Source organism: Gouania willdenowi, chromosome 6 (assembly GCF_900634775.1).
Source record: "Gouania willdenowi chromosome 6, fGouWil2.1, whole genome shotgun sequence".
Classification (NCBI taxonomy): domain Eukaryota; kingdom Metazoa; phylum Chordata; class Actinopteri; order Blenniiformes; family Gobiesocidae; genus Gouania; species Gouania willdenowi.
In genome coordinates, this window is record NC_041049.1 from 31585929 (window position 1) to 31607024 (window position 21096).

Below are 21096 nucleotides of genomic sequence, written 5' to 3' on the forward strand. Positions count from 1 at the left end.
TCTTATTAAATAGTGTCGGCTGTAGTCCGGGCCACCGCCATCTTGGATTATGTCGTCACCAGCGCGTCATCACCGCAAGTCGCGCAAGCGCAGAACAACCCATATAACTGTAAAGAGGGCTTATATTAGTCTAATTTCTTTTTAAAGTTGTGTTTTTTTGTGGCTTTAGACTCCAATTACATTTACGTATATAATATCTCCCCTACAATATAAACAGGTTCACAATATAAATATTTTAATATAGTTTCTGTTTCCACTGTATCGAGAATAATAATAACAATTCTCAACAAGAACTATTGATTGATTTGTCACATGACTGCTCCAGGGTTTGTCTTGTTTTATTTTACATCTACCTGGGCTGCATCTCTTTGTTTTTTAAACTGCTGACAATTTGTTTGTTGTGTTATTTCAGCAAGCTTCACTTTTACAGTTACAGTTGGGGACCTTTGTAATTGAATATATTAATTACAGTACAGCAACCAAATTAAACTGTATCAACTAAGTGAATTAATAAAAACAGCCTTTGTAAAGGCTTTTTAAAATGAAGAAATTATCCTGTGAAATCTCTGACCTGTTTACCTGCACAACTCAAAGAATTGGAAGCGAGAATCGTTTAGAACAGGAATTGAAATTGAGAATCGGAATCGTTAAAATCCAAACGATACACAACCCTATTTATAAATAGAAAAAAAGCTGTACACATTTAAGATCAAATTAGATGAAACTTATTTATTCTTTATGAAGTAGATTGACACAGAATACCACTAGAACACAGTTTTATTTAAAGTAAAAAGGTCTCTGCTAATCTAAAGATATTAACGCTCTTCTTAAAATGTATTCATCTATATGTTTACTTGTCTATAGATCATGTCAAGTTATGTACACTGTGTATATATATATATCGATTAAATAAATAAGGCACTTGCAATCTCTGATCCTGCATAAAACAAACTGTGACGTCTCTCCTTACTTGTACATAATAATACATAGTTCTCCTAAAATGATGTTAAACTACAATGTAATAAATTAGTAGGTCGCTGTTGCCATGCAATCAATGTTTTTGTTAAGCTAGTAGTGTATCTGTTTCTGTTTAGCACTAGCTGCTAACATGCCTTAGCATGATCGCTCTGCTTGCTTGATAATGCACGACAATTCATTAATCCATGATAGTCAAAAACTGGCTTATCTCTGGCATTTCCATGTTTTTCCTCCTCTTCTTTCTGATTTTTTTTTTTTTCTTCTTCCTGGTCACCAGATCATTTGTTTGGTCGTTTAGACATGACGCCACTGCTGCAGCAGTAAATAGTAACAAGTGGTTCGAACTGCCTGGGTCACGCCTCAGACAACCTGTTAATCGGGTCGGGTGAGGCGGGAATAAAACTTTTTTTTTATTTTAATCAAAACTAGACTAACTAATTATTAATAATACTATCAAATTACAGTAAGTATACTAATATCATTGCTTTAATTGTTTAATATATACTGCCTATGCCACGGGCCGGCCCTGGTTCAAGCCTCAACTTATGTAAAATGCACATTAGCATGCCATTTTTTTCATTTTCCTACACTCTCGTCTTGGTCAAGAGGCTGTGGATTCATTCTGAAGGCTATACCTGTGTTGAAGTGTTCTTGAGCAAAACACTGAAGTCTAAGTTGCTCCAAATGGTCGACTAGTATGCGGCCATTAGTGTAACAAAATTATTTATGTGTGCGTAATCCAATCTGTGTGTCTGTACCTTGATCTCTGTGTGTGTGTGTTTCAATCCGTGTGTGTAGAATTGGGATTTGTAAATAAAGTTGTCTGTGTGTAATCCATTCTGTGTGTCTGTATTAACATCTGTATGCGTGGGTCGTCAAACTGGGACACTCTTGGTTGTCTCTGTGCACTGGACTTTTGGAACACATTTGGCGGAGGACTTATAATAAAAAATTAGAGAAATATAATTGACGCTGTTTATTACAAACACGTTTAACAAGTGAGTACGAGCCCTCCTCATTCGTTGGGCCCCCCGCCCCCTAACATGTGTCAGCGACCCATGTGACATGCAACGATGTGTGAGAGACGCAGTGTTTCAAAGCCATATGTAATCTTAAGTGTAAGCATGTGAGTGCGCAAATAATATCCCTCATTGTTCTGCTCCTGTTTTCATGCAGTCTGTGGATGTTTTCATAACAAGAGGCTTACGTTCAGCTGTCAACACACGGAAGTTGATCACAAGAAACGATGAGCACCAGTAGATTCATTACACCCCAGAAAACCGCTGCTTGTCTGGTTTTTCATTTTCCTGTATGTCTGTTTTGGTTTTAGATTAGTAAAACAAAATAACCACACTGTGTATTTGTTTTTTTAATTTAGTTTTGAGACAAAATAACCGAAGAACAAATAGTACACGGATAGTTTTCGTCTCTTCCATCTTTGATGGAATATGTATTTATTATTAATATTATATGCCTTACTGTTGCAAGGAGCCAAGGCAACAATTCATCAAGTCATCATCTAGTATAGAGACGCCTCGTAAACAATCAGCTTTATTAATCTCTTTGTTAAGACAAATAAAGCGGTATTGGTGCATGTACCAAGAGTCCAATTTCCCTGTTCTTCTTCTTCAGGTTTTTTTTTAGCGGCAGTTTCCTCTTCTTCTGCGTGGTTTGGTTGGCAAACAATGTACGTGTATTATGAATTTTGCCTCGATTTGCCTCGATTGGAGGGTCTGTCACTTAATACCAGTGACAACTGCTGGTTTCTAGCGGTATTACAGGAGATATAAGTATTAAAAAGTTAAAGATCACCTTCGCCAAGTGTCTTCCAAAAGTCTCGTGCACAGAGACAACCAATAGAGTGTCCCGGTTTGATGACCTACACATTATTTACATGTCATATAAAGATGTATGAGAGCAGTATGTTAATACAGACACACAGAATGGATTACACACAGACAACTTCATTCATCCCACATGGCAGCTCTGTGGTGTGTGAATGGGGCTACTTTGTCACAAGTTCATTCTATAAATCATTTGCTCAGAATTGCTTAAAACTACATGGCCTTGACCAATGCTGTGCATGAGCTATAACATTAACTTGAAACTGTTGTAATGGATGCTCTGGTACTTTGAGTGTAACACATTTTACAGTCACTAATTAACCTATCATAAAGGTGACCTATCTATCACCTGTTATCCTCCTCCTAGCAGTTTAGGGACCAGTGGGAGGGAATGAGTGAATTCAAAATTACCGTTATCTGAAGAGATTAGCAGTGTGGCTAATCTCTGAGATTTTTTTTTAATTTTGATCTCAAAAGCTTCATTAATGTGCCACAGAGACCATTTTGAATCAGTAACACATTTTTTATACAGCAGTGTTAAAGGTGTTAATAACGACATTTTAGGAAATATTTCTTTCTTAGACTTTCAAACAATCACAAAGGTCACCACCGTCCACTACCCCGTCTACCAGAGTGACCCCCAGAAAGCTTGTGCTTGTTAGTGGCCCCCAGCAGAGTGACACTGATGTGGCAAGACAAGCTTTGTTTGAGCTTCAAAGGGACTCTGACTGCACCCCCTCCAGCCCGATTAGTGCTGTTTGAAAGCAACTACAGCCGCTCCAATTTCCTCCAGCTTTGAGCCAACATGTCACATGGTGCTGCTGTTTATTGTCAAAACACAAATGTAGACTGAAGTTAGAGAGGAGGAGTCAGGGCCTGTGGATTTTTGGGAGAAGAGAGCATGTTGAGCACCTGGCACGTGTCTGGCTCCCATTTTAGGCCGCCTCAGTCCCCTTTAAAGTCTCTCACTGCTAGGCGGATAAGATTAGGAAAGTTCTAACCACGTACGGTTGTCTGCCTCCCTTCTCCTCCTCAGCTGACAAAACTGAAACGTATGAAAAGTATGTTATTGTCGAGCTGCTGCTTCAAAACTACAATCAAAATATAAGTGAAAACAGTTCTTATTATGTGGTCTTCAATGTTGTAGCCGAAAATAAGAGGTTTGTTGTGTGTTTTCACCCGATAGCCGAATAAACCTGTTTTCCATGTAAACCTCAATTCGGAATTACTATTTCCATGTAAACACGAAGCAGAATACTTTAATTCCGAATAATATAATTTTGAACAATTAATTCCAAATGAAAAACTATCATGTAACCATGGCCATTGTTATCACATTCAACTAAACCCACTGTCATTATTTAAACATTTGTGATCATTAATTTCAATCATTTCAGATAAATGATTATTTTTGATGAATTTGCTTTCATTAAAATATTATCCCATATCAACATAAATACACATTAAAAAGCACGGAATCAAAACACACTATACCACACAAGAATAAATACACATGCAAAGGTCTGTATATAACACACCCTGCGCATCTTCACACTGATATAAATCCACACACAACAAATGGATGCAGTAGCCTCCCTGCAAGCTTGTATACACACAGTATACAACATAAGAGGCATAAAGAATAAAAAATACAATTAAAAAAAAATATATACTGTATATATATATATACACAATCATACATGTTAACTAACTTACTAGCTGAACACTGTGGTCATCAGCCAAGATGGCAGTATTGTCCCAGTCCATTTGTGGAGGCACTCAGGGGGTGGGGAGTTATACGCCCTCAAAGGGCTGAGGTCAAAGGTCATTTGGATCCTGGTGGCCCTTGTTCTGGCATGGCCATGATAGTAGCCTGCTGTGCTTCCTGGAGGTCTGTGTATGGTGTCAGGAGACATCCCCCGTATCCCCAGCAACACACCACAAAATTCACCTGTCAATACAAAGACTTAAAGATTTTGAATTTATGGACTGATCAAATCTGAAATTATAAGATGAAGACTATTAAACCAATTAATGCAAACTACACTGTTCATTAAGTGACAATATCAAAAAGTCAATGTTCACCTGAACATTAATGCTGTGAATCAGAATCAGATATACTGATTCCAGGGGAAATCAATAAAGTACTGTATATTGATGCAAATGCATCAGCATTTTAAAATTTTGATGCATTTGCCTGAAAAGTCTGCTTTGTTTAGATTGGTTCGAACATGCAAATTAAGTCTAGAGCTGATAAAACAAGCAACATCTAGAGTGTTTGTGTTGGTCGAACTTGGAGTAAATTTGAGTTTCATAAAGATTTGTAGTAAATAACTCACTTATAATCAAACCTTGCCTAAATCAATATACTGTTCAACATAAGACATGATAATATAATCTCTCACTCAAATTGTAACTTAACGTTTGGTTCTGGAGCACATGTGAAACAGGCCATGATCCTGAAACCTGTTTCCGTGGACTTCTATGTAATCAATATTGCTTTTAATATTAGTCTTTTTTTCTTTTTGTCATTCATTAACTGATGACATTTTTTTTACCTTTTGTCTATAGTCACTCAGCACTGTAGCTCTTTATCATGTTGGTTTTATGTTATACTTTGTCTCATGTTTGAGTTGCCGAGGAAGCTGATTCATCTTTTTCATACATCACATCTGCCTACAGGACATGGTGTTGGTAAAGCACACCAGTTATTTCATTAACAATTTAAAATGAAATCACTACTGCCATTACTGTGAATGTGAAGGATGAGTGTTTTGAATGAAGTTAACACCCCCAAAGCTGTACAATAAGCCTGATCAGACAAAACAACAGTGTGGTCTCTGTTAAAATGTGTGTACTTTAAGACAGCCAACATGAAGTTTCAGACACAAATGCAGTGTAAACGAGAATTCAAACTCTAATACAGTTGTGGGCCTTTTGTATTTGGTGTCCAACATGTGGCTCTGATTAAAGTTAGATTAATCTCTATCTGACTGAGTGCCCAGAGTCAGTGGGCTGAATGAATTTGCAGAGAGCGTTAGCTGGTAGTTGGTGGTTCTCTAAGTCCTGTTGGCGCTCCGGTTGATTTATATCTTGTTCGGAACCTTCTCACAACTCATAATCTCAGCATGTGTTTATGCATAAAGCTGATCAGAGGCAAACTTGATCTACGATGCACAGGTCATGCATCATAGAAACTCATACAAACTGGTGGATTTCACACACAGTTTACAGACAGTTGGTCATTTAACATTTTATAACCTCATTGTTTTTCTCCTAACCAAAATATTTGAAATGTTTTTAACCTTACCGTCTGGATATATACTCACAACACTTAGAAGTACAACCAAACCGACTCCAGATGTGGAGCAATTACTGCTCTCATTAGTCACAGATGACGTCTACTTTGATGGAAAGACCATTTACATGTGTGTCTGCATACTTCACGGCACAGTAGCAGTGAGAGTTACTGGCATGGTCACAGCATCACCTACTCACAAAGGGGAGCACTCAATAAAAGACTTGGTGTTGCCTTGCTAGGACTTGATAAATCACAAGAACATCCATTATTTTCAATGCTGTAGCTAAACCCAAATCTTTTCTGCATGGTAAGCCAATAACATTAGTCAAAAAATAATCTATTCAGCCTTCAGCCTAAAAAGGGGGAAAAAGGAAAAGTATTTTTTTTTTTTTTTCCTGCAGTTAAATAAAACTTTTTCAATTGAATTCCCGCCCTCCTACCCACCACCATTTACAAATTATTTTCTTCAAGGGTAAAGGATAAGAAAGTTTAGTTTTTCATAAAGATAAAAGTGGTTATTTATCAGTTTTTTTAAAAAAATATTTTTGCTAGAAACCAAACAACAGACCACACAATAAACCCTCCAAATGGCCAACCAATCAAATCCAATCAACCAACCATTAAATCACAAAACAAAAAAACAAACCTAAATTCCTGAGGGTATACAAATGCATTCGTGCAGGAATGTCCAACTTATTTTCCACATACAAACCTATTTGATCTCAAGTTGGCCTCAAGTTTTATGTAGGGTAAAAAAGAAGCAAATTCAGCATAATTGTGACATGGTTTGCACTTCAACAGATGATATAGGGACATATACAAAGTTCACAAGACTGGACAATCTACTATACTGAGCTCACAATAACCATACAGGATTGCATTTATCCATTAATAATCTCTTTCCTTTTTTTTTTTTCATCAATTTTTTTTTAATTAATTTTCAAACAACAACAAAAATACACACCAACATAAACATACACAAGTCCAGGGCAACGAGAACACTACATGATGAAACACACAATCTGCACTCAAACAAAAACTAAACTTAAAGAAGGGATGACTTAAGTTCTTTAATTGCACTGTCCCACATATTGGTGGTGCCCACCCTAGCACCATGCATCCGCGCCGTGGAGAGCTCCAGGTAAGCAATGTCAATGAATGTCATGACCCACTATCGACGAGACAGCAAGTGAGGGGGCTTCCACCTTGTGACGACCATCTTTTTGGCAGCCGTAAGTCCCGCCAAAAAGACTCTTTGTTTTGCCCTGTTCAGTCCAAGCCTTCAGAAGAAGGACCAGGGGAGAGCAGGGAACCAGGCACGATAAGAGGACAGACAGATTACCAGCACCATCTCCCAAAACTGAGCAACCCCTGGGCACTCCCAAACCATGTGGAAGTAGGTCCCCACAATGCCATCATGGCACAAAGTGCAGGTCGGATCCGGCTTACAATTCATGGAAAATAGTCTACGTGGTGTCAAGTACGTCCTATGTAAAAAGTTCAGATGTATCTGTTGGTGATCTTGATTTTTCGAGGAACAGAGTACAGTGTCCCACACAGTGTGCCAGTCAAAGTCCACAGGAAAATTTGAAATATCTGACCTCCATCTCGGCTCTAAGAGCAATGGTAAAGAAATCTGTCCCGAAAAGTGAGAGTACATTTTAGCAATGACACCTTTTAATCCACGTGTACCATCTACAAACGTTAACAAGGGATGTGGCTGTAAAGGGGACTGCCAAGGTACCCCTTATGTTTTCATGGCGGTTCTTAACTGTAAATAAAATAAAAATAAAAGTAAATTCAACTGGATGCAGAGGTCCTCAAATGAATGAAGGCCCCTGCCACTAAACATATATCCACGGGAACATATTCCTTTTTCATACCAATGTTTACATTGAGATTGCCTAACAGGACATTTGTTAACAAGAATCGGACCAAAACAGACACGGCATTTACTAGGTGGAGTGTTTGCAAATAATACCTCAGTCGTTTGACTGCTTCATCTAAGGATCACCAGGCTACATCAACTGAACTATCAATCCATGCAAACAGAGGATGCAGTACAAAAGCCCAGTGATATAATTTAAAATTTGGAGTGACAGTCTGCCTGCAACTCTGTTACGTTGCACTGTCGACAGTTTAAGGCGTGGGCGTTTGCCTTTCCAGATAAATTTAGTGATGGCACTGTGAAACCTGTCCCAATAGCGTGCTAGAGATGGAAGTGGAATCATAAAACTGAGAAAATGTATGCAGGATAATCTTTCTTTCCTAAATGCAGCTGTCCAATCATCGCACCAACCAGGATCTTCTAACAATGGGCAGGCCATTTTCCAAGAGAACTGATCAGTCAAGAGCAGGCTCAGATGATATCCACTTCATAGCCTGTTCCCGACCAGGTTAGGTGTTCAGCCTCAGTTACCATGGTGATTTAGCCCAGTAAGACGCTAGCCGAATAAATCCTGGAAGTTAGCATGAAATCCAGCTTCGTACAGGCCCTTTATATTAACACCTAAAAAAAAAAAAGAAACTACAACAGTCTACACAGCCCAGAATATATGTACAAGTAAGACAAGTTTCTGGAAGCAATTGAGACATTTGGACAATGATTATGTCTCCTGCAGTTGATGACACACTTGCTTAGGATAGATGTAGTAAGGATGGAAAGGTAGGCTTTACGCCCCGCTCTTTTACCGCCATTGTTCCACCTCAATGGATGATAGATACATATTCTGTATATAGACATACAGTATATGACAAGCAATAAATGACAGATATCAGCCCCTGCAGGATCTTCACTTCTAAATTCCTTGATTTTGTATCCATTTTTTAAAAGTATTTTTTAAGGGACGTTTTGTGGAAATATTTTTGAGAATGGGCAAAGGTGGGCACTTGGTGGCAAAGTGGTTAGCACATCCTTCTCACAGCAAGAAGTTCTTGGGGTGGACACTTGGGTCCTTTCTGCTCTACCTTTGCTAGCATTGGATTTCCCAGGGAACTTTGTTACCTTCCACAATCCAAACACATGATTGTTAATTTAACTGGAGTCTTATATTGCCTGTAGGAGAGAATGGGAGTGTGGGTGGTTGTCTGTTTCTGTGTTGCCCTGAGATGGACTGGCGCCGTGTCCAGGGTGCACCCCTGCCTAGTACCCGAGGACACCTGGAGATAAGCCCCAGCAGACCCCTGCGACCCTATAAAGGAGTTAGCAGGTTGGACAATGGAAGGATCAATATTTGCGAGAAATTGCATGATTTTAGAAAAAAATTTAGTTCTTTCCACAATGTGTGATTAAAAATGACTGCAGTCATGGGATAAAGGCACAGGAGAACTGTAAGCCCTTGTAAAGTACTGCAGAGTTTAATTTAATTTATGAATTTAGAAAGATTGAGATATCTATAAATTAATGAGTTTGTAATTTCCACAATGATTCATGTTATCTCTGTGATTTTCACTTACTCCTGCAAGCTAAATTGGATGCTCTACACAGATCCGAATTTTCCCCCTGGGCCTTGACTTTGACACATGTGATAGCCAAACCATAGCCAATATTAGACTATTTTTACTATGTACTGCAAAACTAGTTTACTTCTAGGAATGATTTCTCATGTATATAATTAAAAACACAAAAACAACAACCTCAGAAACACATTCTGGTTGTAGATAAATTATATTGAGTCCAATCACTTTTTATCTTCTAAGGCAGTGGATCTCAAACTTTTCGTTCCGCAACTTCCAAAATAAAGGTGTCAGAGACTGGGGACCCCCACTGTACCTGAAGGTGGTTTAACACAGAACGTTTAAGAACAGTCATGTGGAGACAGGGCCGTCTATAAGGGGGAATAAAGGGGAGAGCTTTTTAGGGCCCATCCATAAAGTTGGGTTGGTTGAGGTAATGTAATTTAAAAAGTAGGAACAAATAGTTAATTAGTTTCAACTGGCAAATAATGGGAATGACAAATCGTGAATATGGTTAAATTGGCAAAAATAACCAGAAATATGGTGAAGAGGTTAAAAGTGACAATAATGGGTCAACATACGCAACATTAGATAGAAAAAGTGGTCCTTCCATGTTATATGTGATTGTCTTTTCATGTTTCTTGGACGGGATGTAACTGAAATGCAAATTTCTCTTTTGTGGGACAAATAATGGATATCTCATCTCATCTCATAAGTGCCGAAAATGTCTTTCAAAGTGGAAACAATGTGCAGAAAAAGCATTGGAATTTAATATAGAAGTGGAAGAAGTGAGAGTAATGTAGCAAAAATGCATTAAAAGGAAAAAACAAATAAATAAATAAATGAAAATAGGCGTTTGTTGTTGTTGCAGACAAAGGGTAAAAATAAGCAAAAATGGGCTCAAATTGTTAAAAAATAAAAATAAAAACAAAAGTTTCTTGAAGGTATCTGGCGACCCCCTTCCCAGTGTTTTGCAACCCCAAATGGGGTTCTGACCCCAATGTTGAGAACCCCAGCTCTAAGAATAGAAATCCCCTACATTGACAGTTCCATAGTTGGAATGAATTTGGGAAGGAGCTGACATATCAGGGAGAGGGTGGAGTTGAGTCCCTGATGAATGAGTGTCATGCAGTAAAAGGATGAACCCGCCCCTCACAGTCCCATCACCAGTCTGCTACAGTCCCGCTGCAAACCGCGTCTCTCGCCTCTGTCACTGACACTTCCAGGTCCCAGTGTTTCTGTGTCCCAGTGTATCTCTGTGTCCGGAGGATCCACGTATCCACAAAGCAGCCAGGCTCTCCCGGCTGTTGGAGCTCAGTCTGCGGTGAACCATGGCTCTGTGTGCGCTGCTGCTGCTGCTGCTCTGCGCGCTGTTTGGAGACGGACAAGGTAACTAAATAACTCACTGCACACATGAAGGGAACAAAGCCTAAACTACAGGTACATAAGGAGCGAACACACATATGTGTCTTTATACAAGAAGAGTCAAAGTGATCAAACATTGTGAAATGAAACAGTGTGTGTGGGGGAAGTGATTCATTAGTGGAGCTGGTTAGAGCGTGTGATAACACAGCATTGTGTTTGATGTAGGTGCGACTGCTGGGTGTGGTCTCTCAGGGACAGCGCACATTAGTGATTATGGATCTGATGACCCGTGGAGATCTCAAGAGCCACCTGCGCTCTTTGCGCAAAGAGGTAAGCAGCTTTGACGCACACACACACACACACACACGCACACACACACGCACACACACACACACACACACACACACGCACACGCACACGCACACGCACGCACACACACACACACACACACACGTTATAAACCAGCAAAGCTTTAAATAGTTTTGAATATATTTTTTAATATGGTGTCTTTATTTTACTGGCATTTTGTTTGATAAATGTGAATGAATTAAACATTCCAACTTCAGTTTTCTCGACATATTCTGTGACATATTTCTAAATCCAGGCATTCATGACACTAATCCTAACCCCATGATTTCACAGAGTGAAAATGAGAGAGAAACAATGGACTATATCCAGAAGTCATGTATGTTTTTATCTATAGGACTGTATGCAACAATGCCCTGAGATCCTCGAATACCTAAAAAGTTATCAGTTATTTTTTTTCTGCCTGAAAGCCTGGTTTAATAAAATAAAAAAAATGTAAAAAAATCATTCAATTTTATTTATTTACCACACCTGAAATGGTCATCTTAAATTGACATTGCATGTAGTGAAATATGCATGATTTTTATTTTGTACTTTGCATAATGGAATAAAAAAAGGTCAATGTTTGGTATTATTAAAAGATACAAATGTGATATGACATACAACAGTTTTCTAAAGTTTCCAGAATCTACGGCACATATCGTAAAAATTCCTGAAACATACAGAAGAGATCCTGTCTTGCAGCCTTCTTGTTTTACTTACTGCCACCTATTGATAGGAAGGAACAATTAACTGGTATGAGTTGTTGTTTTTATCTAAACAATTGCATTAGCATTTGCAATTCGGCACGCACAATGACTTTTCACTGCAGCTGAACAGCACATTGCTTTCAAATCCCAAACAACAAGCTGTTTACAAAGCACTAGTTAAACAAATGCTGTGATGTGAGAGCTCTCAGCCATCACAACTTTAGTGTGTTCTGCTCTTAGAGTCAACGGCCACATGCTGCTTCAGGGATTTACCAGGAGGTGGCCACCCTCTCTCCAAGACAGGGTGGCCCAGACAGGATGGTGTGATTTACATATAAACACCTCCAGGAGGGTCCCTGAGGTTCGACCATGTCCAAATGGGCACTCTGGTCACACATGGGGCCGTTTTCACAGTCAGCGGGGATACTTTGCCTGCAAACTGCATTCTTTGTAAAGGGCTACGTCAGGGGTCAGAGTTGAAGCCACTGAGTCATTACCAACACCACTTCTCTAAATGTTTGTGTTAATGACGGTGATTTGTTAAAATGTACCGATGGTACTCTAAATCAATTGCACATTTTCCTCTTCAATAAACAGTTATTATTCCAGCGAGAGAGAATAAAAGTCTGAGGGAAACACTTCTGTTGTGTTGTCTAACATAGAACATCTGACTGTCTATTGGAGCTCCTCCATTAAGTCTTGTTTACATGAGGCGTCTAGACACAGGCAGACCATGTGCTTTTCTGCCAAGACCCAACAGCATTCACCAGTAAAGGCGTCATCCAGAATGGAAATAAGCATTTTCCAGACAGACAATACATCACAGAGGGCCGAGACATGCTGCAGACTGTATCTGAAGCGGGGCTGCGCCTGGATCACCTCGCTTGATAAAAACACAAGGAGCCACACAGCTTCTGCTGTTTCACTTTAGGTCTGCGCTGCAGCTGGCTGTGATGCATTTAAAATGATGCTGTGATGTTGTGTGGCTCATGGTCTCCAATCAGCAATGGACTGCTTTAGGGGGAAAATATCCACCTTGGTTGGTGATTTAGGGTTAAAGTATGACTGCTTATTAAAACAAACTTTCTTTGTCCCTGGAGAGAGGGAATGCAGGATTAGCAATTTCTGTGAAGCAGGTTTTAACAAAAACTCGACCTAGATGCAGAAAATGAGCCAAAATATTTATCACTTTTAGCTGATGAAAATTTTCCATCAATAGGTAGGATACACTGGATACAGGACAGGCGTGTCACACTCAGGGGCCACATAAGGTTTGATTTATTGTGAAGTGAGGCTAATAAAAAAAATATGTAAATCTTACTATACAGTTAAAGACTTTTCTATTCAAAAATCATAGATTTGTCTAATAAATAAGGTGTAAAGGAACAAATATTAAACGTTATAGAGCTATTAGTTGGAATCCAACGTATCTACTGGCAAGCTCCAACGAAAGCTTTCCCAAAGCACCAGGCATGTCAGTGCATTCACAACTGATGTGCCACCCTGGATCCCTGCCAGGCAGGCAGCCATGGAGGGGAACCAGGGAGGCCAGAACCATGTCTCAAGGGACTGTGCTGTTCCTATACCCCACAACCCCCAGGCCAAACAGCAGCAAACACCACCCCTACTAACACATCCGAGCGCGCCCGCAGAGCTGAGGATAACGTCCCCAAACAGTGGTCACCTGCCAATGACCAGGCCCAGAGTGAACAGAAGCCGGGCCCAAGGCTCAAAGGGAACCTAGCAAGAGGCAGCTCCTGCAACCCTGCACAGAGCAGATAGAGTATGAGACTTAATTCCATGAGTGATAGGGGAAAAATCATCTAAAAGTTTCACGTAGGACCTGTTTTTGTTTATTACATCATAAAACCTTCAATTTCTGAACTTTTTCATAGCAAATTAAATTTCCATCTTCTGAAGCTAACCTAGCTTAGTGGAAATAATCAATATTGAGCTTCGACATGCTCCAGATTTCCATTTAATTTTATGTCTACTACACTGAACAAAATATAAACGCAACACTTTTGTTTTTGCTCCCATTTTTCATGAGCTGAACTCAAAGATCTAAAACATTTTCAATACACACTAAAGACCTATTTCTCTCAAATGTTGTTCAAAAATCTGTCTAAATATGTGTTAAGCCCTATTCACACATGATTAGTTTTACCTAGGGACCACATGCGATTTGTAATAATTATGGAGAATGTCTGTGATGTTAATTCCGTGCGAATTGGCCATATCAGTAATTTGTAAAGTAAAAATTTCTATATTTTACTGAACTCCGAGGTCCTGTGGTAATACTAATCCAATGCAAATAGGCATCTCTGTGATTTGGACAGAAATGGGCGGGATCTGATGCGTGATTAAGCGTTGTTTTGTTTCCGGTGTCATGGTCCAAGTTTATCTCGTTCTGAGATCGATTATGAGCATATATGCGCATCCATGCGTATACATCCCTAACCTTAACCCTAACCTAATCCAGTAAACTAATAAAACACATGCCCGTTCAATAAGATAAAACTAAAGTATTATCTTATTTTAGCAAAAATTAATTTTCCGATAGTGTGCATGCGTGCGCATGCACATATATGCTCATAATCAATCTCAGTACATGCTAAACACAGACAGTGACACCGAGATGCGGGTTTATTTACTTTTGACAAAGAATAGAGTGTTTAGAAAACGCAAGGCTGAAGAAAAGAAGCAATATCAGAAGCAAATGGTAGATCATGTCCTGCTTTGCACTGTGCGGTAAGAATTATAATTTTTTTCTGTTTGTAGGATTCTATTTGATACAGCTGGCTAGCGCTAGCATTAACACAGCACCGAACTGTGGTCAAAAGCCTGTAAAGTTGTTTTAACGTCAACCCACACACTGTTTCACGTTTTCGGATGTCCGTAAATTATAGCAAATTCTCAGGCTTCGGTTATACCGTGCGAATGCGCCACATAAAAAGCAGACGTCGAATAGGGCTTTAGTGAGCACTTGTCCTTTGCAAAGATATTCCATCCCACCTCACAGGTGTGGCATATCAAGATGCTAATTAGACAGCAGTCTGGGAGGTTGAGTTTTAGTTTCGTTTTCAAAATGGGGCGGCAAGAGGATTCTGCAAACTGCAGCTTTAATTGAATATTGCATAACAGAGAAGATTATCTTCAAAATTATTTTGTAGTAGTTTTTGGTTATAAATTGGTAGTTTTCTGTTCGATGTGTTATTCCATTGAATTTTTACCCTCAAAATAACTTAAAAAAAACGGGTATGGGAGAAGAATGAGTCATTGTATATGTTTCTATCCAGGTCTATGACACAGTACTAGAAAAGGATTGTTGTGGCAGACTTGGTTTTCTTCACATGTGCAACTCATTTTTGTTGTGACTCGTGCTGGGCTGACTGTTGAAGACTGTTGGCTATATTTGGTAAACAGAAGTGCAGCTCAATAATAAAGCAACCTTTCCTAAATGAATCACCAAAGACAAAGATGATTGAGGGAGAGAAAAGATCCTGACATTAACAGGTGAAAATTCATACATATGCAGATTAATGGCTTTTGTGTTTATAGAAGCTCAGCAGCTCTCTCTGGATGACTGCTGCAAAGATGGGCAGAAGCGAGGCAATGATAACGAAGACTGTGCGTCCCTCCCTCTCATTTCCCCGTCCACCACATGCAGGTGAGCAGGTGCGGGGGAAAACTCCCTGGGGATTTGTTCCGATTGAAAAGTCATTATACTGCTTGTGTGTTTTTGACCTAATGGATGATGTACCACATAGTAAATAACTGCAGGGCCACATTTTGCTGTAAAGACAAGACATACTGCTGCTGATAATCACAGGTTTGCTGGTAACTGGAGATGGTTTGCAGAGACAGGGCCAGGACTCCTGTGTTCTACGTCAACAGTCACTGCAGTCACCCTGGGTGATCCCAAATCTATTTAAATTATAGTGTGAGGGATGTGGAGGGACAGGGTGGGGATTTGTGGGAGCACAAGGCTGACCTAGGGGGCAGAAAATGTGGAGGGCGGTCAAAAGTTGGGGGCTGTTTTAAATCCCAGGAAATACCTTAGAGGTGAAACATTAGTGGGATGATGAAGGGAGGCAAATAACAGGAAATCTGAATGGAAAAAAAAATATCCAGCAGTAGAAAATAGTGAGGAGTAGACAAAAGAGCAGAAAAAGGGGAGCGTGGCTGTGCCCTTAGAAGGCTGTGCGGAGGAGGTGTGCGTCCTGATGGGAATTTGAGCTAGACTGTAGTTTATGTGGAAAGAAATTTCTAGTAAGTGTTGATAAAGAGCTTTGTGGGGAATCGAAGAGGGGAGCTTGTGTTGTAAAGTGTGTTTAGACAGAGCACTCTTATCTGATCCGACTGAAGAACAGCCCAAAGAAATATGATCAGACCTGAAGTGTGACTGATGCGTTCATAAATAATTCTCTTTTTATGAGAATGCTTTACCTTTAGATGTAGATTGTGGACTTTTGCCGCATAAGGTCCATAAAGGCATGTGTTCTGAGACAGCTGAGGTGGGTGGATACCAGTGGATTTGCTTCCCAGTGTAAATCTGATTTCTATGATAATTCTTCATGTAATTGTGAGGGTTTTCTTTGGATACCAGGGTTTCATCTACTAATAACACATGCTTTAAATGGGATGGCTAAACATGCCTTCAGTCTTACACTGAATAGAATTTGTATGATTAATCTTTCAATTACAATACAACTCCACCAAGGCGAGCCTCTTACAGAGCAGATCAGGACTATAACAATGACAGTGGAACATCATATTATGGTGCAATAGTTGCTCATACATTTTGATTAAATTGTGCAAGCTGAATTCAATACTTAAAGCTATTTTGTCAGATAAAAACATAGTGCATGCCTTATAGAACAATAAATCAAAGACTATTTGCTCAAAAGTCGCTCGAAAGTTTATTTTCATCTCCACTCATTTACACTTTGTTATTGACATTGTTGGAAAAGTTTTGAGCAATACATTGTGGGATGTGGAGTCCCAATTCGTGCTATGCTTTTTTGTGTTTCTTTGTCAGACAAGGAGAACAGTGATTTGCTTGACAGCATTTTTGTTTGAGTTTGTTCCCTTTTTTTTTTTTTTTTTGTGATATCACCTTATTCCACAAGAAACTCAATTTCAGCCAGATTGGAATCTTTCCATGTAAGCCCCAAAATAAACATCTGCCTTTATTTTGCCACAACGTTCAGTCTGTGAAAACACCAGGGGCCTCATTTATAAACTCTGCGTATGTACAAAAGAAAGCGTACGCCACTTATAAGCAACGTTTGGGACTTATAAAAAGCAAACTTGGCGAGATAATGCGCGCGCCTCCACGGCAGCTCAAAATTAGGCACAAAATTATGAGAAACTGGAAACCCCAACCCCAACAGGAGAAGAATGAAATTAAAGACAGCTCTGTGTGAAATTGATACATTTGTGTGAAATAATCAAACATTGCACATTTCACAATACATATCATATATGAAGGATATATTTGTAAAAATGAAGGAGAAATGAAGGAGCCCCAAGGAGTGAGTGACGTGCTCACCTACAAATACAGTTTTATATTATTATTATTATTATTATTAATAATAATAATAATAATAATAATAATAATAATAATAATAATTGTAATTAAAATCACATGATCATTGCACAAAATGGCTGATCAATTGCCTACAACACCTGTAGCTGTTATAAAATGGAACGCACTCACAATGCGTAAAGACACACAGTGACTTATCAGGCACTGCTGGAGGACGAGGTGCATAGGAGACTCCAGAGGGTGAGGATCTTCAGAGATCAATGAGACCTATAAGCAGGACCCGTGAGGACGAGGTGTTGCGGTGAAAGGGAGGAAGAGGCCGTGAGCACCACGGCCTCACTCACTCCAGCACCATCGACCAGTAAACACCCTGGGACTGATGGGAAATATGGTTTTACTTCAAATTAAACATTATGAATTACATATAGTACCAAAGAAATTTTACCACCTGTTCATTTTTATTATTTCAAACAAGGAAATACAATTTAATTCCATGCTTCTGATACATATAGTGCATCTGTGTTCTCCTCAGCCTCCGTTACAACACAGAGGGGTTCCTCAATGATCCTCCAGCTTTTTGTCTGAGGCTGAGCTCCGGTGTGCTCTTTCCTCCACCTGTTGAACAGACTCTCTTCATATGGAGAGTGATACACATTTTCTCCTCCGCTTCTATGGCTGACCAGTTCTTTTTCACCTTAATCACAGTCTAACGTTCTGAGGCAACGCAACGTGATCTGCCTTTCTGGCATTCATTATGTTCACTGTGTCACCAAACTACGCTCTCCTGCGTGTGTCCACTTCAACATTGAGTGAAATTTGTGTTATTTGATTTTTTTGCCCCTCGGTTCACTGTGAAATTTGTATTAGTGACTATTCATTAGGGCGTTCACCAGACCTTTTATAGGCACCATATGGGTGGACACGTGCGACAAATTTAGAGTTGATTGTGATTTAAAAACGGAAACAGGCGTGGGACAAACGTGCGCCCTCGTTTATAAATCGTATAAAAATGTTTGCATATGCACTTCCTGGTTTTTAGCGTACGCCAGCTGAAGTGTGCTTACCTAGGCACAGTTTTAGAAATGAGGCCCCAGAAATGTGTCGGGAAGTCACTTTGGTAGTTTTTTTTTTAGACAAACGCAAGAAATCTGGTAAAAATGAAATAAAAACCCTTATGTTTTTAGCATTAATCTACGAGACTCCACATCCTACAATGCAATGCATGAAACGGTTCCACAATGTCAAAAAATGTCTTCAGTGGAGATCAAAACAAACGTTCGAGCGGCAATTTCAATCTTTTACATTTTGATTTGTTGATTTGAGACCTGCACTATGTCTTTATCTGTGAAAGAAAATGATTGTATCCAGCATCATTTCATTTTGGATTTTATTATTGCAGTTGTTTTTGTTGATATTGCACCAAAATATGTTCAATGGCTACAATTAGAAGTGAAACACATTATTTGTTCTATATGTATTTTGAATATGCAAATTATCCTCTTTGTTTGGTGCTACCATATTTCAATATAAGTTAATGCAAAATGTAGTAATTGGTAGCCATATCATGTGATTAAAAATCAAAGGGAAGAGGAGCATTTTGGGATGAATAGGAATAGAAACAATGCTGCTCAGTGAAGTAAAGCTTATAGTCTCACCCTACAATGCTTGTTCTGGTTTTTGGTGCTTGTACATGGTGGGCTTTATTTTAAGGCTATAAATTGAATATGATATGATGGATGGCTGCTTATCCAGGATGTAGTCACCCTGTGATAAGGATGAAGGTGCTTCACTATTATGTGACAATTTAAAAAAGACAATACATGCTCTGAACCTATGTGTTTGTTTTGTATATGATATCTTGACTCTAGGATGAAATAAAGATCACAGTGGGGCCAATCTTAACCATCATAGTGTCTATAGCATGTGTTTGGTTGATGGGGGATACCAAAGTCAACGAAAGATCCCACACAAGGAGAACATGCACATTGCTCTTTACTATTTGCCATAACATACAGGACAATATGATAAGGTTTTCCACTGAAGTTACCTTATATGGTGTTGATAAAAAGGGTTAAATCTATTCGATAATACATTACTGGTTGACTTTTGTGTAGGCTGTAGAGTTTTTTTTCTGCAGATTATATTATTCTCTCACTTTGCATCATTAATCATGAGGGCGCAGCTTGTTTTCATGATTTTATTCTGAAGCCACAATGTGGAGGAGGACAAATGTCAAGTTTAGGACCAAATGCTGGTCTAAAATAACTTACACATAACATAAGATTCCCTTTAGCCTCTGGGCTGATGAGCAGAGCTGCTCTGCCTGGAGGTTCCTGATGGAGCTGAGAATGTGTGTGTGTGTCTGTGTGCGCCCTTCTTATTGACAGGATTGTGCAGGAGCAGTGCTGTGTCACTGTGCTGGAGGATAACATGTGCACTACCGGCATCAACGTAGCCAAAGAGCAAGGGCTCTGTGATTCCCTCTTCGCCAACACATGTGAAACCAAGACGGCAAAGGTGTGTGGGCACCTGTGAGTGCACGTACACATGCATGTGTTTATTTGTGAGTGCATGTACACCGGCATGTGTTTGTTAAGTTTTGGAGACAATACATAGTACCGTATTACACATCATATGCACATATACACACTTAACACAACAGCACATCTGTAAAAACGAAAACAAAAATGACCTGCCCATTGTTAGAATATCCTAGTTGGTGCAGTTCTGACAGCTGTGTTTAGGAAAGAAAGAAAAATAATAGCTATGTGTGTAAAACAGAAAACTCGATACATCTTGAATCTCGATCTATCGCCCAGCCCTAAATCCTAAATTATAAAACAGCCTAATTAAAAACATAAATGTATATATGAAGCACATGTGTTTATTTCATATACAAGTCAACACTTTGCATATTATTGTTAATTTCATGTTGCTTGTCTTTAAGTTAGACATTAACATTTTATTTTCATCACATATTTTCTTATAATTTCTCATGCTCTCTCATGTGGTTCTCTGGTATTCACTAATGACTTATTAGACACATTTGTTTTGCGACTTTACATCCTTTAACACTTTTTTGAAAGCAGTGTATATTTGTGGCGTTTGTGATTGGCTGATTTTTCATGGTGGCTTACGTCGTTCCTTCCGCAGTGGTAGACACTAAAATCTCAGTAACAGAACGTGTAACTGTGTCCCATCCTGCTGCTCTTTAGGAAGGTAAACTCTCTGTCACATTTTCCAAGGTATTTACACCAGTTCTTTGTTTTTTTACCGGAAAGTGTTCTTTCATCATCTCTCTTCTGAGTTGTTTCCGGGTTTGTTGCCGCTGTCGGCACTAATCTCGCAAGAACTGCCACTCAGGCCAATTCAGATGGAATTTCTCGCGAGGGTTGTGACGGTGTTCAGTTTAGTAAGGCATATTTGAATTATTATTACAATAAATAAAATACGGGATATTTACGGGAAAATACTAATACGGGAAGATGGCGGGAAAGAGGGTAAAATACGGGAGTTTCCAGGCCAAAACAGGATACTTGACAGGTA

At 39.2% G+C, this 21096-nt stretch overlaps 1 protein-coding gene across 2 annotated transcripts in view; it reads left to right on the top strand.

The window, feature by feature from the left end:
- Positions 1 to 10723: 10723 nt before the first annotated feature.
- Positions 10724 to 21096, top strand: part of fbln1 (fibulin 1) — a 54916-nt gene continuing 44543 nt past the window's right edge. For both annotated transcript variants that reach the window (XM_028451003.1, XM_028451004.1), the window contains exons 1-4: positions 10724 to 10968; positions 11170 to 11274; positions 15561 to 15669; positions 19938 to 20067. In XM_028451003.1, the coding sequence (XP_028306804.1) occupies positions 10911 to 10968; positions 11170 to 11274; positions 15561 to 15669; positions 19938 to 20067 (402 nt within the window). In that variant the 5' untranslated portion in view covers positions 10724 to 10910. The remainder of the gene's footprint in view (positions 10969 to 11169; positions 11275 to 15560; positions 15670 to 19937; positions 20068 to 21096) is intronic.